Genomic DNA, 16955 nt, shown 5'->3' with positions numbered 1-16955 from the left:
GAAATGAAACAACTTTTGAAGACTTCCCTACTAGTACTCTTTAGGCAGACTCTGGAGGTATGTCCTGTAATAAGTCATAGATGATTATTTTTTGCGAAAAGACTGATTTCTTTTGTTTCTCTTTTTGATTCCTTGGCAAATGGTACTCTACAATCACACTACATAAATGGCATTTTCATTATTAGTACTGTCACTAAGATATGACATGCTACAAACAATGCATGAACCCATCAATGGTCTTTTGATCAAATGCCATCTCCTTCCAATAAACAAGAGGTGGAGGGTATGACCATGGGTTCAATCCCTTATGGATACGTGAGTTTTGTTTACCCATAAAAAAAAAATAAAAAATAAAAAAAAATAAAAAATAAAAAAAGGAAAAGAAAAAGAAAAATAAGAAAAAAAAAGAAAAAAAAGCTATGCACGAACCCATTCAAAAGAACTGATTAGAAGGTCAGTTCAAGTTGTTTGTATAGAAACATTTGGGACTGCCATTGGGTGCTTTCTTATAATGATTCAACGATTTGGAATGGTATTATTGAAAAATGAAACGGCAGCTGACTGATTGGAAAAAGCTTTATTTGTCTAAGGGTGGTAGATGGACTTTGATCAAGAGTATTCTTTCAAATTTACCTTATTTTCTGCCGATTTTCCCTAGCCCAGTGGGCATGACTACTAGCTAGTAGGCTTGAAAAACTTCATAGGGATTTTTTATGGGGTGTTATTGGGGATGAGTTTAAATTTCATTTAGTAAACTAGTCGACAATATGTACCAATGAAATTAGGTGGTTTGGGGTTAAAAATCTGGGTCAATTTAATTGACATCTTCTGGGAAATGATTGTGCGGTATGCTACGGAGAGTGATGTTTTATGGAGATTGGAGATAGAGACTAAGTATGAGAGCCTACGGGGACTAAGGAGGTTATGGGGACATATGGAGTGGAAGTTTGGAAAGCTACAAAATTTGGAAGTGGGTGGGAAACATTTTCAAAATTTGTTGAGTATGAGGTAGGTGATGGGTCAAATGTGAGTTTTTGGCATGATGTGTGGTGTGAAGATGTACCTTTGAAGATATCTTATTCGGATTTGTCTAGTATTGCTTGCAACAAGGATGCGCGAGTGGCGGATAATATGTAAGTTCAAGAGGGGAATACTCATTGGAATGTTATTTTTACTAGACCGGTACAAGATTGGAAGGTGGGTGTGGTCTTCTCATTTTTTGAGATGTATTCATTTAGAGTAAAACAAGGAGATATTGATAGAATATGTTGGAGTCCTTCCAAAAGGAGCAAGTTTGAAGTGAAGTCGTATTATCAAGTGTTAATTGGTACTAATAGATCTTCTTTTCCCTGGAAGAGTATATGGTGAGTTAAGGCTCCGTTGAGGGTGGCGTTTTTTGTAAAGTTGGCGGCTTTAGAGAAAATATTGACGTTGGATAATTTGAGAAAGATGAATGGAATGGTAGTGGAGTAGTGTTGCATGCGCAAGAAGAGTAGGGAATCCATCAATCACCTTATGATTCATTGTGAAGTAGCAAAAGAGATCACCTTATGATTCATTGTGAAGTAGCAAAAGAGTTATGGAGCTCTATTCTTAATCTGTTTGGAGTGAATTGGGTTATGCCTATAAGTGTTAAGAGATTTGATGGTGTGTTGAGGAGGTCAGGTGTGGTATTGGTATGGAAGTTTGGAGGTTGGCTCCGTAGTGTGTAATGTGGTGCATTTGGAGAGAACAGAATGCTCAGAGCTTTGACGATGTGGAGATGTTTTTTTTTTTTATAAGTAAAATTTTATAGAAAAGCGTAAGGCGCCCATACGTACACAGGAAGTATACACAAGAGAGCCAAAGCTGACCCGAAAAAATCCGAACAAAAACCCACAGAAAGCCCCCACAACAAAACCTAGAAACTTGAATAACACCCAAAAGACAACCCACAAAAGAACCCAAGCAACGCACCCAAAAAAACCAAGAAAAACTTTATATACAAGGATATCCGACATTAGAGCTTGTTATTTTCTAATTTTGCAATTTTTTTGAACCTGTGTTTGTCTTTTTCTTATGATTAGGGGTTTCTCTTGTATACTTTTTGTGTACAAGAGATTGATTTTCTTATAAAAAAAATAAAGAAACAAAAAAAGAACACATACCATCAGCCTTGTCTAGAAGCTCACAGGCTCCAGATGGCAAATCTGACTCTAACACAAGTGGATGTACATGCTTTGCATTTTGAACTAGGTTCTTCGGTCTCCTCCGTTTAAGTGGCTTTGTGCTGCATACACAAATGAGTGCCCACATTTTAAGGCATTGATGTATATTAGCTCAAATGGCATGAAACCAAAGAAATTTGTTAGCTCATACCATGGAAAAGAGTAGAGGACTTACCAAAAGAAGAATGTTTGTTGCTTGGGATCAACACCATCTGCAACAACCTGAAGAAAACAAATCTGGATATAAATTCCAAACAGGAATAATATGAAGAATTTCATATTTCACGTGTACTTGCTAAAATTTTCAAAAATTTGCTTACATCTTGCAAGAACAAAGATATTTTAAATTCTCAAAATTGACAGTATATATATTAGCCAGTGTAACAAAAGAAGGAAACAAGGTACTTCCATCTATTGCATCCAAACTCCTCTTTACATTCCAACTCATATTCAAAGCTAAAAATAATGGTAGCATCTAAGAATGTCCCTCCACAAAACCACTGAATTTCCCCCCCTCCCAATTTAGTTTCTCATTTGAAACAGGAGGTGATAAATCTAAAACTCATTGAGGTCAGCATACACATTGTGGAATTTATTCCTCTCCTTAACTAGATGATAAATTATTAATTAATACAATGTTTGAACACTGCCAGATCATACTTGCGTTCTACACGGAAGGTCTAATGATAATGGTGAGTCGATAATTATCGCAGAAGCAATAACTGTGGCATTGCAGTATCAGCACTAGAAATGGTTATAGCAGCCATGACAGAAGTGGTGCTGATGTAAATGACAGTAATGGCAGAGACAATGACAGTTTGGTTAGTAGTTGGAGTTGGGTATTGATAGTAGTAGTGGTAGTTGCAGATGGCACACAACAGCAATGGTGGTGAGATGGCAGTGGTGGTCAATACAGTGGCGATATCAGCAGCAAACAGGATACTTCAACTATTGCTGTAGCATTAAGTGGAGTGAGTACAAGGCCAACCAGGTAAATAGTGGAAAGAATGCAGTGTACTGGTGGAGGCAGTGGCACCGCAGTGATGACAGAGTTTAGAGGAATAGCAGGAGTGCTATGTACAGTGCTGTTATGGCGGCAAGATTAGGCATGTAATAGTGACAGTATGACAAGACACAGATACTAACTGTGGGTTTAGAGGTGGTGGTACTTGTTGCAGTGGTTGTAGTAATAGCTGTAGCAACAACAAAGAGATTCAGCAACCACACACTGTTGTTAGTCAATCACACATCTCTTAACTGTTAATAATGTGTTTCAAACTTGAAACATTTCAATTGTCTTAGAGCATTTTCAGCAGCTTCTCAATTATTTCCCTTAAATATAGAGAACAAAACTACTTTTTGCTTATCTAAACAAAAACACTTTACAGTAGCTTCCCTATATCTTTCCCTATAACATTAAAATATTATTTTTTATTTTTTCTTTTGCTTTTTTACTTATTTCTTTTCTTCTCTCTCTTCGTTGTCTCTGTCTCCCGCAAGATGTATCTTCCATTGAGTTGCTTTGAAAACCTTTGATCCAAAGCCAAATGGATCGACGAGAGAAGATGAGCAGCAAATCCACCATTTACCAAGAAAAGATGAGAAGATGAGCAGCAATTCCACCATTTGTCAACGTTGTAGCATCACATAGAGAGAGAGAGAGAGAGAGAGTACCTCCATTTGCCAAGAAAATAAACAGCCATGATAGGAACCTCTCCAATCTCTTCCTGGCCAACCTCTCTGCCGCACGTATGGATGGGATCTGAGAATTCATACCACCAGGGTCTTCCACTTTGAGATTATCCAACGGGGAATTTCGGTTTTGGTCCTCCATGATCACACAGATAGTGAATCATGTTTTCCTTCTGGTTTTGTGGATTTTGCTACGGCGAAGAGCCAAGGAGATAAAATGGTGTGAAGGTTTTTGGAGGAGGGAGTGCTGGAAGAGACGGAAGGGTTTGGGGGTTGTGGCGGCGAAGAGTCCAACCGCCATGGCAGCACAGTGAGAGGAGAGAGAAGGAAAAAAAAAAAAAAAGAATGAAGAAGATGAAAAGAGTGAGAGGAGAGAGAATGTAAGTGTTTTTTTAAAATTTTAATAATGCATTGGGAATGCTACAGTGTTTCTCTATGCAATGGAAAGCACTATAGCATTCCCAGCGGACAAAAAAATATTGGGAAGCTGCTGTGGGTGGTTTTTTGTGACTTTCTTGAAATTTTCCCTAAAATTTAGGGAACAGGACCCTAATAAGGAAGCTGCTGTGAATGCTCTTAGCAGTTCTGAACACGAAGTCTCTTTTCTCCCATGATGTTTCAATTGCCGGGCATATGCTTAAATAAAGGCACCAAGAGTGGTGACAGTAGTGGTAGAAGTAAAGGTGACAACCTGATGACACTTGCAGTGTCAGCATTTCAGAGTTCTCAACACTTTTGAATTCAAAAACATGATTGAAATTTTCTTATCTTGATTTTTTTTTTTTTTTTTAATAAGTAATTCAATTAGGACATATTTTTTATTATAACTATTTTGTGGTTTCTAATTGTATTAGTATAGTTTTCATTAAGTCCAAGTCTTTTATGTGTTTCTAGGTACTTTCCATGTTAAGAATCCTAGTCATAGCAGGGTAAGAAATCAGACTTTGATAGTTGGACATTTACTTTGTTTTATAGAAGGCATAAGTTCCTAGTGCTCTCACACACACACACTTCTTCACTCATTATTGTTCACAGCCAAAAAAAAAAAAAAACTCTTTGCTTCCATCTTTACAGCCTCAAACCGTAGCCCTTCTCTGCCCTTCTCTTACAGCTTCTGAAACTGTCAAAACCAAAAGTTTTTCCTAACATTTAGTCTTCAAATACCCTTAAATCCAACCTTTAAAACCCGTAAAGCAGCTGCTGCCAGAAAATCCAGCAAACTTTTTTCTTCAGGTTTTAGCCTCCGCTTAGAACTCACCCAATTCAGGTCCTCTTCAACCTACAAACTTTAAACCCCTTCAGTTATATGCCCAAACAAAAAAACTACGGTTTAAAACTCTAAATCCCATCTTATAAGTATTGGAATATTAACTAAATGACTAAATTCACAATTTCCTGTAAGCTTAAGCTTTTGGGATAAGTGATTTAATATGGTATTAGAGTAAAGGTCTTGAATTTGAACCTTAACTCCAAAATATACGCCCCATTTCAGTTAAAATATTTCATGTGTTGGGCTCCATTATTGAGGAGAGTCTAAGCTCATATGTAAAAGGAAGAGTTAGAATAGTAATTAATTAATTAATTAAGTCTCTCTTTCCTATTAGCTTAAAAATTTTAGGATAAGTGATGATTAGTTAGCAATTGTAGGCAAGTCCTGAACTTGTCCTTCATCATCAGTGGTCAGTGTAATGGTTATCCTAGAAGTTTGAATTTCGTTCTAAGGTTAGAGTTTCAACAAAAGTAAGATAATGTGTTAACATTAGTCAAATCGCATAATAAATTATAATCGGGAGTTGGAACTCAATCTCTAGAAATGTAGACCAACAAAATTAACCCAATTCAATTTTTTGTCCAAATGCAGTCACCATCATAATGCAACTTTCCTAGTTTAGCACAACACAACTTCTTCAGCCAATGAAACACTCTTAAATACATGAGCAACTTCTCCCACTTTCTCATGCTTCATGCATAATTGAAGCAACATCTTCAATATCATTTGATATTAATATTGTGTTCAGGAGTACTTACCACACATCAGCATAGTAGACAATTGTGCATTCTTCAAAGGACAAAAATTTTCTACAAACCAGTTTGTAAAAAATTGCCGATAAACTGGACTCTAAGAATGACATATGATTGGGAGGTGGATGTCTTTACCCCTTTCTTCCAATTGCTACATTCAGTTAAAGTAAACAGAGACAATAAAGACAGTTTGTGGTGGGTCCCCTCCAAAAAAAGAGTTTTCAAAGTCAGGTCCTTCTTCTACTCCTTAACTAGCACTGGTGGTAGACGCTTTCCCTGGAAAAGTGTTTGGCGTACTCAAGCTCCTCCTAGGGCTGCTTTCTTTGTGTGGATTGCGGCTCTTGGTAAGGTCCTCACTCAGGACAACCTTAGGAAACGGCATGTTATTGTGATCAACCATTGCTGCATGTGTAAGAAGACCGAGGAAACTGTGGATCATCTCCTTCTCCACTGCGACGTGACTTCTGTTGTGTAGAATTCTCTCTTTAGCCGTTTCGGTGTGTCTTGAGTTATGCCTAGACGGGTTATTGACTTGCTTGCATGTTGGTGGTCATCTGGCAGATCAAGGAGTGCTGTTTTTTGGAAAATGGCACCTATTTGTATCTTCTGGTGCCTTTGGTGGGAAAGAAACAATAGAAGTTTTGAAGACTTGGAAAGAACCTTGGAAGAGACTCTTTCTTTGTTCTATCATACTTGTATTGTTGGACTTCGGCTTATGTTCATCCTTCGTTTATTTCTTTTTCTGACTTTCTCTCTCGTTTTTCTATTTCTAGTTAGGTGTTTTCCTTGTATACTTCCAGTGTACCAAGAGGCGCATTACGCTTTTCTAATAAATTTGATCTCTTACCTATCAAAAAAAAAAAAAAAGAATGACACGTCCCTTAACAAGTGAGAAACACGTGGTTTCTTCATAGCATATGCTTCTCATATGCTTAAAGGGCACATGTCATGTCATTCTTAGAGATTGGTTTATATGAAATCCTACAAACCAGTTTGTAGGAATTTCTGTCCTCCTTCAAAACACCATTTTCACTCACAACTTATTTGCATCGAAGCACTTTATTGAGTAACTAAATTTTACCACCATGTTACTAGAAATCCCACTTGCTGTTTTCTACAACACTGAACCAGTATAAGGGGAAAAATTATTTAAAAGAAGAAGAAGAAGAAGAAGGTGCAAGACTAGTGAAAACCAACTCCTGCTTTGGAGCTTAATTTACAGATTAATCAACGAATAGTTCAAGTAATGTACACAAATGGAGAAATTCACCTAATGCTCTACATGGACAATTTTGACCGCATTCAAAACATATGGGTTTATCATATGTGGGCAAGAAATAGTCTAACAGGAAAGCATATCTAAACTGGATTTAAGCACCAGACACACTTGCGCACATAAATATATGCACATGCACATACATATATATACAACCCAATAACACTAGACTGTTATCAATTAACAAAGTATAATCAAGAATCATCCCAAAGTAACTTTTAGGGTGAAATTATTGTCACCTCAGATCTCCACGTATCAGTTTTCAAAGACACATTTACAGCTTGATACTCTTCAGTCACCTACAATACATCCATGCTTTAGTAGTTATTCTTCACCAAAGCTTAATCATCTGAATGGCACAAGAGTTCTGAAGATTACCAACCCAAAACTCAAAGTTGAAGAGATCGTGTGATGAAGATAAGTGAAATCTTAAACCCTACAGAAAAAAGGTTCAAAATTTATAAAAATCAATGTGAAAAGCCGTACTTACTATCTGTTCATTTTCATATGATATACACTATAAAAAGATAACAAGTCAGAAAAAATTTCACCTTAAAGCTAGCACATTTTACCAAGCAGAATGGGCAGGAAAAGTCTTCAGTTACTGCAAGTCGAAGAATTAACCAGGTTATAGCTCATAGATGGCAAACACATGCATTAGAACAAGAGACAGAAAAAAGCATGCATTATACAAAACTATTAGGAAGGGTAAGAAAAAAAAAACTCCGGTGACATAAAAAAAAATTAAAAAAAAAAAAAAGAAAAGAAAAGAAAGAAAAAAGAAGAAGAATAAAAAGGGACTTTCCAAGAGCCAGTCAGCCATCATCAATCATAGGGACCAATATCTATTATATCCAACAAGTACATGGAAATACAACACAAGAACGCCTTTTTTAGTTTTATGAAGGTTAAACTTGTAATCTTCACCCAAACCAAAATATCATATTGAAGTCTCCAGGAATCACCAAACAAGTGCCCTGACTGGTACAAATCAAAAACCCCACAAATTGACAGGAAGATGAACCAGACATGAAGTTGACAGCAATCAAGGGGAACCATAAACTTCACGGGTGTTTCTGAAGCACCAAGAGTGCCTAGCTTTACCCTTTTACTTTATCTTTCTTTCTTCCTTTATCTTTGCAAATCCCTGAACTACCACAAACTCCCTCCCAAAAAACAAAAATCTTTTCATGACATGAATGCACCACTTTGAAAAATGACACATACATCTCTATGTTCTACCATATAATAGCCCTAAGGGTTGAACAAGTACGAACCCACTCCTCCATCTTTGCAGGAATGTCCAATTGTTATGTTATCAATTCTCCATCTGCTAGCAGTGGACTTAACTTGCTACCGCCTGGATACATTTGCAATTAGAAAAACTTCTTACTTAATATTTCAATAAATTAACAACTAATAGGAAAATCTCCTTTTGTTTCTTAGTTGTTAACAGAAAAATTAATTATACATGCACTTCATCTAGACTACACAGCAAGTTCTTCCACTCCCTTTCCTCCAATATTTCATCTAGAACTTTGATGTCGCCATGTTTTATATCCACACTCCACCCTATCAAGATACTAACTAGATCTGGCAAAGTAGCTGACTGAATAAGGAAGAGGAAGGGCATCTTCCAATGTCCCAACCCTAACCCGTTAGACAACCTGAAATCAGCATTCTATCATCGCAGTATTTTTCTTGTATATGTAATATTGAACTTAAGCAAGCAGAAACACAAATTGCCCTTCTGATGAGATAGTTGGTCTTGGTCAAATCTTGCATTGAAAATAAATTTTGCCTGCACTATTTTTAGCTTCAACACCCCATTCCACCTCCATCAACTTATCTTTTCCTCCATTTAATAGGAACCCAGAATTCCACCAACAGCTTTTTTTTCCCCATTAATAAGATATAATGGAAAAGAGCAGTTACTGTAGAGTTGTTTTGAGTGCTTCCTGTGAATGATAACGCAAATTATGTCCTGTAAGCTCCTCAGGATGGCTATGGAAGCCACAAAGATTCGGTGGAGACATCCTTGCTCTAAATAACAAATTGTTTGTAAAAGCACAAACACGTATGTTATATACCTTTATATGTACATGCCTATGCGGGTGTGTCTCTATGCACGCACTTATGTGTTAAGTTTAAGCATGAAAGACCGCCTTTTGATATTTTAGAGTTCTATACGGCATACAAGTCTAAAGAAAATTTTACACTTCAAAATAAAACCTAAGGTATGTTGACTTAACGATAATTAAAAAAAATTTAAGTGAAAAATTCACTTGACCCTCTGAATTGTCGCCGTCTTTGCAATTACCCCCTTAACTTCAAAAACTCTCAATTTAGTATATCAATCTTTCAATTTTTTTCAATTCCACCCTTCCGTTAAATCTTGTCAAAATTTTCAAAATACCCATATTTTTTACTCTATACATATAATTAAAAGATTTGGGCGAGAGTATTTTTGCAAATCCCGTTAAATCTTGACTAACGCCTAAATCCTTGCAATTTTTTTCTCTTTTTTTTTTTTTTCCTAATAAAAATGTGGACTATTTTGAAAATTTTGACACCCCTCCGTTAGGATTTCATGGAGATGTGCAATTGAAAAAAACTGAAAGATGAATACACTAAATTGAAAGTTTTTAAGTTTAGGGGGGTAATTGCAAATATAATGGAAGTTCAGGGGAGTTAAGTTACTCCAATTTTTAATTCATAGAAGTACACGTAAAAGACCACATACAATAATGAAATCCATTACCATTTAGTTTATACGAGTTAGTGTGAGCTAGATAAAATTTTTTGTTTTGTTTCTTATTAGCTTCAGCTTTTGAGACATTTTTACAAACATGGTAGAAAAGCATGAAAGGGAACCCCCCATATACATCTATATCCATTTTATGTACTCAAAACAGAGATGTAAATGTGTGCTTAACTTGTTTTACATCATTGGTTCACTTCCTAATAGCACAAGTTTTTGAAATAACTATATAAACCAACAATACGTATAGCTTTCCTAGGCAATTATACATGACATGTTCAGTAGCAAAGACAATTTATCGAATGGCCCTACTTGAATTAATGCATTGAGCTAGATCTGTTGAGTATATAGGTACTTAAAAGGGTAAAATTTGTGATTCTACAAATAGAAGTAAGTTGGACATCCCTAATTCCACCTCCTCCTCCAATAAGAACGGAATGGAGCAAGAGCTTGTGACTTCAAGACTCACTAGGTGTGGGTACATGTGTGCAAATTACAAAGAAATAAATAAATAAATTGAGAGGGGACCCACGGAGGCCAGGGGGAATACTTGTACAGATTAACCAGAATAAGAAAGAAGAAATCTATATCACCTTCTGTCCTCTGCAATTTATTGTTGTAGTATCGATAATTAAAAATGACATTTCCTGCCCTTAACCTGGATAACACAGCCAGGAAAAAAAAATAAAAAATTATAACATCCTTGTGGACAAAAAAAAAAAAAAATTGTTCGTCAAATGTTGGAGTGGAAGATACTAAATGATAAGCATGCCAAATGCGCAGATTCTAATCTTCCTAGTAAACAGCAATACACATCTTTGGTGTAAGTGTAAAAGAATGAAATTTAATAATATACAAGTTCTACATAAAACTTAAACTTAACACTCAGTAGAAAGGGACTCAAAAGGAGGTAAAAGCCATGCAAATGCCAGCACAGTACTCTTACCACCCCTTCAACAGCTATCCAATAAAGACCTTGCAGCATCTAGAGAATTTCATAGGCACTAGAAGAATAGCGGAGAAATTAGCAACAATAATTTTTTTTGAAATTGCCCTCAATTCATTTACATGTCAAATTTGGACAAATTGCAACACTTTTCACCCAAATGGAGAGTGCCTTTAATTCTTAACATGATAGTAAATGGTGATTACCCATGTTATATAAAGTTACCAACAATCACAGCTAATCCAATATATTAATTGATTTTAAAGGAGAAGGTGAAGAAGAAGAAGAAGAAGAAGAAGAAGAAGAAGGAAAAATGGAAGAAGCCACTCCACAACGAGCTGCATGCAAGGGTACAGATTAAAAGAGAAATCACTACCATCATCTGATATTACTAAAAATCTACTTGAGTGATAATTTTAAACATTTCATCGAAATCAAACCATACTACAGATGGAAAATCATTAAATGTTTTGAAGATACATAAATATGTCTATAAATCCGCAAATATGTTTTCAGGATCAAGTTACACCTTTGGATTTTGCCAATCAAGTTACAGATTTGAACCAGTTGAGGACTAGTTTTTGAGAATCGACACTAAACATGTGACACCATTCTTGAATCAACGCTTTTCAATTAGACAACAGGAGAGAGAGAGAGAGAGAGAGAGAGAGAGAGAGAGAGGAGTTATACTTAAAGACACTGAAAAGGATTTCTAAATTATCGGCACATAAACAGCCAAAACTACACAAATATGGATAATGTATCGGGCGATAGCTCAAGGAGACGATAAGGTTTGGTAACAACAATTTCTTAAAACAAAGAACAAGGATTTCCGAATTGCAACTCTAACGGCATCTCACCAGCACAAAGAAATGGACGTATATAAACATGTATAGGGGCAATCTATGATGGGAGGGCTTCCCATCAAGAGTGATAGGCTATCATCCTTCTCACATAAAATAGTGAGTCTTTATCAAAAGGGAAATTGCCCAAAAGTCCCTAAGTTCTAACCTTGTGACAGATAAGGACCTAAGTTTTTACTTTTAACAATTAAGCATCTAAGTTTTAGTAACCCCAAGGGGTTGGCTCAAGTGGTAAGAGCCTTGGTCTTTGTGGTATTCCCATGAGGTCTAAAGTTCGAATCCCCTTTGATGTAAATAATTCTTTGGGGTCAGTCCGCCGGCGAAGCCGAAATATTACCCGATCCGTGTGGAGGGGGCGTTTTACATAGGTTTAAGGTTTACCTAACAAGGGTGGGTATTGCCTTGGAAGGGTTCCTTGTCATTAAAAAAAAGAAAAGAAAAAAAAAGTTTTGGTCAAGTGACAAGTAAGTCTTTCCATTATATTTTCCGGCTAGCATTTTTCCGCGTGAGCCCAATAAGAATTCACCATGTGTATCAAGAACCATGTCACCATACCACATATGCACACCAAAAAAAAATTAATAATAAAAAAAAAAACCCGGAAAAAGAAAGGAAGAAAAAAAATTGAATAGAAAGGCGATGGAGGTGGAGTCCACCCCTCCGCAGGGTGCACCTCCATCCTCCCACTAGCCACCTTTGCAGGGTGAAGAACCAACCCCGTAGGGGTAAAGCCATCCTCCATCGCCCACATCTATGATGATGGAGATCTAACTTGCAGAGGTGGGCAGGGGCGGATCTCCACCCTACAGAGGTGGGCAGAGGTGAAGCCACCACTCACCCCTCACAGAGGTGGGCGGGGCTCCATCCTGCAAAGGGGCAATGGACTCCACCTCCACCACCCCTCTGTTCAGTTTTTTTTATTATTAATCTTTCTTTCTTGTTTTGTGTCTTTTTTAAAAACTTTTTTGGTGTGCATATGTAACATGGTGACAATGTTCTAGATACATGTGGCAAATTCTTATTTGACTTACGTGGAAAAATACCAGCTGTCACTTCTTCCGTTAAAAATTGAACAAAAACTATAGCAGAAGAACCTATTTGTTACTTGGCTATAACTCAAATATTTAATTGTCAAAATTAAAACTTAGGTCCTTATCTGTCACAATATCAAAACTCAAGGACTTCGGGGCAATTTCCCTTGTCACAATTTTAAGTCATTGAACAGATTAAGATCCTCCATATTAGAGATAAAAAGTGAAAGTAAGTAAGGAAGTGACTCTTCTCTTCAAAACGAAATTAAGAAATATTTAGCTCATAAATACCAACAAAAATTGACATTAGAATATAAGAAATCTATAAAATGATGTACTCAACAATTCAATCAAAATCTGGAAAGTTTCAGAAAGTTTCCACCTTTATTGTTTGTAGGTTAATTTGAATGATAGGGATCTGCATATGATCCATATGATCCAGACATGGTATGTGAAGCTAGGAAAGACTGTTAATCTTAATAGGACAATGCCAATCATAGTCAATCCAATATCTATGTGTGGCTGTGTTGTATTTCTTATCAATAAATATGTGTTTTGTGTGTGTGTGTGTGTGTGTGTGTGTGTGAAAGCATTTGGATATATATGTAAGAGAGGAATGAAGATTACCGAATAATATGAGACAATGATGAAGAAGGAACATCACTACATATGTATGAATTATAAGGAGATTTCTCCTTGGCCCCTATCTCTTCTGCAGAAATGGTAACTTGCACTTGCTGCGGTGTACTCTTTGGAAACCAAAACAATAAACAAAGTAATAGATATCATCAATAACAGTACCCTAGCAGAGCAATGTGAGAGGGGGGGAAGACAGAAAAAACAAAAAGAAATTAACTCCTTTCTTTAGCTGAACAAGTAAACATAGAGGGCAGAAAAATACCACAGTTTCAGGATTATAGGGAAGTTGAATTGAGATGCATTTTTCCTCATTCAAACAACTCAACTGAGTAAAAGTGAAAGTAAACTTGTTAGACAATGACAATATCCTAAGGTGTTAACCAGCTAATTAGTACATCTAGGCAAGAAATAAGAAGAGGAAAGAAATTATTAGTGTGCATCTATAATACCATACCTTCAATAAGCAAGAATGCATGCTTACTGTTGACATTATCTCAGCCCTCTGCCCCAAACTAAAGTTTGGAGAATTCTCCCATGACACATAAAGTGATTCCAATGGTATCTTGCCCCATAAGCACCGTCCAACATTTGCTGTCAGGTAAAAAAAAAAAAGTAAAAATGAAGTCAATCCAGAGAAAAGAAAACCTTACACTAAAGAGAAACTAATAATGTTTCATACTCTTATGTATCATGGGACGGAAAAATGCATTTTCAATAGATTGAGAGACCAATTTTTTTTTTTTTTTTTTTACGAAGAACCCCCTCCAAGGCAGGACTACTTCGTGTACCCACCCCTATCGAGTAAACCTCAAACCTGTACAAAACACCCCCTTCACACAGATCGGGTAATACTCCGGCTTCGCTAACAGACTGGCCCCAAAAAATTGTTTGACCCAATAAGATTCGAACCTTAGATTTCATGGGAATGCCACCAATACCAAGGCTCTCAATCTATTATCTTATCTTATGATACATTCTTATCCTATAGAACAAGTATCATATCTAGGATTATCATGCTATATGTTAGCTTTAACAAAAGATTGTTCTCTTTACTTTCTTTACAACCTTCAAATGATCCTGGGTTCCATTTAAACGTTTGTCCCTGAAATTATCTCAATCCAAACCCTAATTTCAGAGATCAGTATTTACTTCTATTTAAAAAGTTTAACAATGGAGTATTAAAATTTAACCCCATACATATCTTAAACACATTTAGCATAACTAGAGTAAATATAACAAATTGAAATTATAGAAACACATCTGACTTGTCAGAAATTTGATTCAAAAGGAGAGCCAATGAGTCATAAACTGTAAAGCAGTTGAACAGCTAAGATAAAACATGTTCGCATGTGCTTTATGCACAACAGAGTCAATCAACTAAAGCATATCTTACATGGAAAAGAAGTCGCATCCAAAGGATCTTTAGATGAATTAGTTCCGAACAAAGAATTTTGCGCTCCAGCTGCAAGAAAATAATAATGTGACCAAATGTTGCAATGAGAATCACAATTCAAATTAGACATTGTTCTTGCATACCCCAGCTGACAAGCAAAATGGCAAGTGAGCCAGATTTGGCCTCCAATGCTAGCTTATTAATCTCAGGAAGAATAATATTTGCTTGAATTTGAGTACTCCCCTCAACTCCAGTGGGATTGGTGAAAATGCATGCTCGACTAAAGCGGTACACAGCTGAATACTTTTGTTGTTTGGTGGGCGGTTGAAAATAAATAAAACAAGGCAATTTAGAAACTTGAATAAACAGAAAATTATTGCCAACAAATACTAGCTAAGTCAGAATAATGTGCAATACAATATAAACTGATTAATCAATTTAGGTAAGAAATAAGCATATGCCTTCTTACCTCGACAACTGCAGCCTCAGAAACTACTCTCGCCAAAAAGATGCACAAAGGAAACAGATTCTGAGTTTGTAAACCTTCATTCCCAGTCCCTGATAGAGAAATAGTCATTTGTATTCTACATGACCAACCAACAGGAACCAAGTAAGTACCTCGAATTGATTTGTATTTTGAGGTTAAGACTAAAGCAAACAAGCCCCCTTCCTTAAGCGACCAGTATCAGATCAGTGTCATGAAAATTGACGAAGTCAAATAACTATGTGAAGAAAAAGATGCAATAATGCTCAACTAGCAAAACATAACTGGAACCGATCCCAATTTAAATTTACTACAACAATAGTGCAAATGAAATTCTCGTCAACAGTTGCTCAAACCCAATAAATTTAGCTAGAAATGCAGTAACAGAAACAGAATTCAACATCATAAGCAAACCAAGCAGAGCTAGTTCATCCAAAATAGAATTAATTTTTTTCCCCCTCTTAAATACTTGAAACCTTCATACTTAGTGAATTTCAATGAATTTCAATGATTGTAGTTTAAATACTTCACAGAAATATATGACTAAGTTTGCCCTACAAGACGCTACCATCCAAATTCTGTATATAACAGGCGCGAATCCGAAGCTCAATTTAACTTCTACACTAGAACGTCTTTATTTAACTTCTACACTAGAACGTCTTTATGACGAGTGTCTTGAAGAATCAAGATCCAACAACAACCCAAAAGAAGCTTAAAAACCACAGCAATCAGATAAAAGGCACTACTGAAAGAAAAATGTTAGCATCCGAGTAGGCATAGAAAATGAACTTTAGATTGGAAAAAGACGTACCTCCTTTTATGCTTTGCTTCTGTTTTGTAGCGCAAACATCTTTGAAGAAAATATGGCTACAGAAGCAAAAAAAAAAAAAAAATGTGTTCAGCTACCAATGTACAGACGGAAATGGAGACAAAAAGCAGCGAAAATTGAAATGATTTAGGAGGCACTACGTTTCTTATAGCACGGCGCTGAAGAATGTTGTAGAGCTCGACGGGCTTGCAGTAAATGGAGAGGCTCTCTTCGGCAGCGATTTCCTCTTCTGCGGACATACGCACATGCGAATCTTGGCGACACATGCTCACGATAGCCGCTGCAATTGCAAACAAGAATTTGCCGTTTATATCACCATAAGTCTCAGGAGGCTCGGAAATTGGGAAATTCAAAAGGAGATAACATTACCGGAAGGAAATCGAAAAACTCACAAGTGACTCATTTGATTAGGAAGCATTCAGAAGGGTTGAATTAATGTGTTGGCTGAATTTGGCGTAAGGTCTCCTTTGGATAAGCTGATTGGGCTGGCACGTGTTGGGCCCGCGGCAATCGTACACTCGAGGTGGACAAAGGTTGCTTTTTCATGATAGTTTTTATTTTTTCTTTTCTTTTCTTTTAATGAAAAATAATTCGAGGGCTAATTTTTCGAGAAATGATATTTTCTCACTCAAAGAATAATTATTGAGACAATTATAGATTTTTTTTTATTTTTTAAATAAAAAAATACAAAACTTATGAATTTTTATATAATAAAAAAAATTAATAATTGTGTCAATAATTATATCATAAGTAGCAACCTACCATATTTCCTATTTTTCACTTGTTGGCCCATAAGACATAGCCCGCATTCT

At 36.3% G+C, this 16955-nt stretch overlaps 1 protein-coding gene across 4 annotated transcripts in view; it reads right to left on the bottom strand.

Moving 5' to 3' along the window:
* LOC133870361 (polycomb group protein EMBRYONIC FLOWER 2) overlaps positions 1 to 16581 on the bottom strand; it is a 29814-nt gene extending 13233 nt beyond the window's left edge. The window contains exons 1-15 of one of the 4 annotated variants that reach the window (XM_062307461.1): positions 16513 to 16581; positions 16284 to 16423; positions 16126 to 16181; positions 15300 to 15414; positions 14974 to 15133; positions 14831 to 14899; positions 13892 to 14028; positions 13700 to 13762; positions 13426 to 13547; positions 10552 to 10616; positions 7749 to 7801; positions 7580 to 7633; positions 7437 to 7496; positions 2383 to 2429; positions 2148 to 2269 (exon numbers count right to left, since the gene is read on the bottom strand). In XM_062307461.1, the coding sequence (XP_062163445.1) occupies positions 2148 to 2269; positions 2383 to 2429; positions 7437 to 7496; positions 7580 to 7633; positions 7749 to 7801; positions 10552 to 10616; positions 13426 to 13547; positions 13700 to 13762; positions 13892 to 14028; positions 14831 to 14899; positions 14974 to 15133; positions 15300 to 15414; positions 16126 to 16181; positions 16284 to 16409 (1249 nt within the window). In that variant the 5' untranslated portion in view covers positions 16410 to 16423; positions 16513 to 16581. Of the gene's footprint in view, positions 1 to 2147; positions 2270 to 2382; positions 2430 to 7436; positions 7497 to 7579; positions 7634 to 7748; positions 7802 to 10551; positions 10617 to 13425; positions 13548 to 13699; positions 13763 to 13891; positions 14029 to 14830; positions 14900 to 14973; positions 15134 to 15299; positions 15415 to 16125; positions 16182 to 16283 lie in introns of all 4 variants that reach the window. The other 3 variants (XM_062307462.1, XM_062307463.1, XM_062307460.1) reach the window with 3 other exon arrangements.
* Positions 16582 to 16955: the final 374 nt, after the last annotated feature.

The sequence above is a fragment of the Alnus glutinosa genome, chromosome 6 (assembly GCF_958979055.1).
Source record: "Alnus glutinosa chromosome 6, dhAlnGlut1.1, whole genome shotgun sequence".
Classification (NCBI taxonomy): Eukaryota; Viridiplantae; Streptophyta; class Magnoliopsida; order Fagales; family Betulaceae; genus Alnus; species Alnus glutinosa.
Note: the sequence above shows the minus strand (reverse complement) of the source record. Positions and strands in the feature narration are given on the sequence as shown.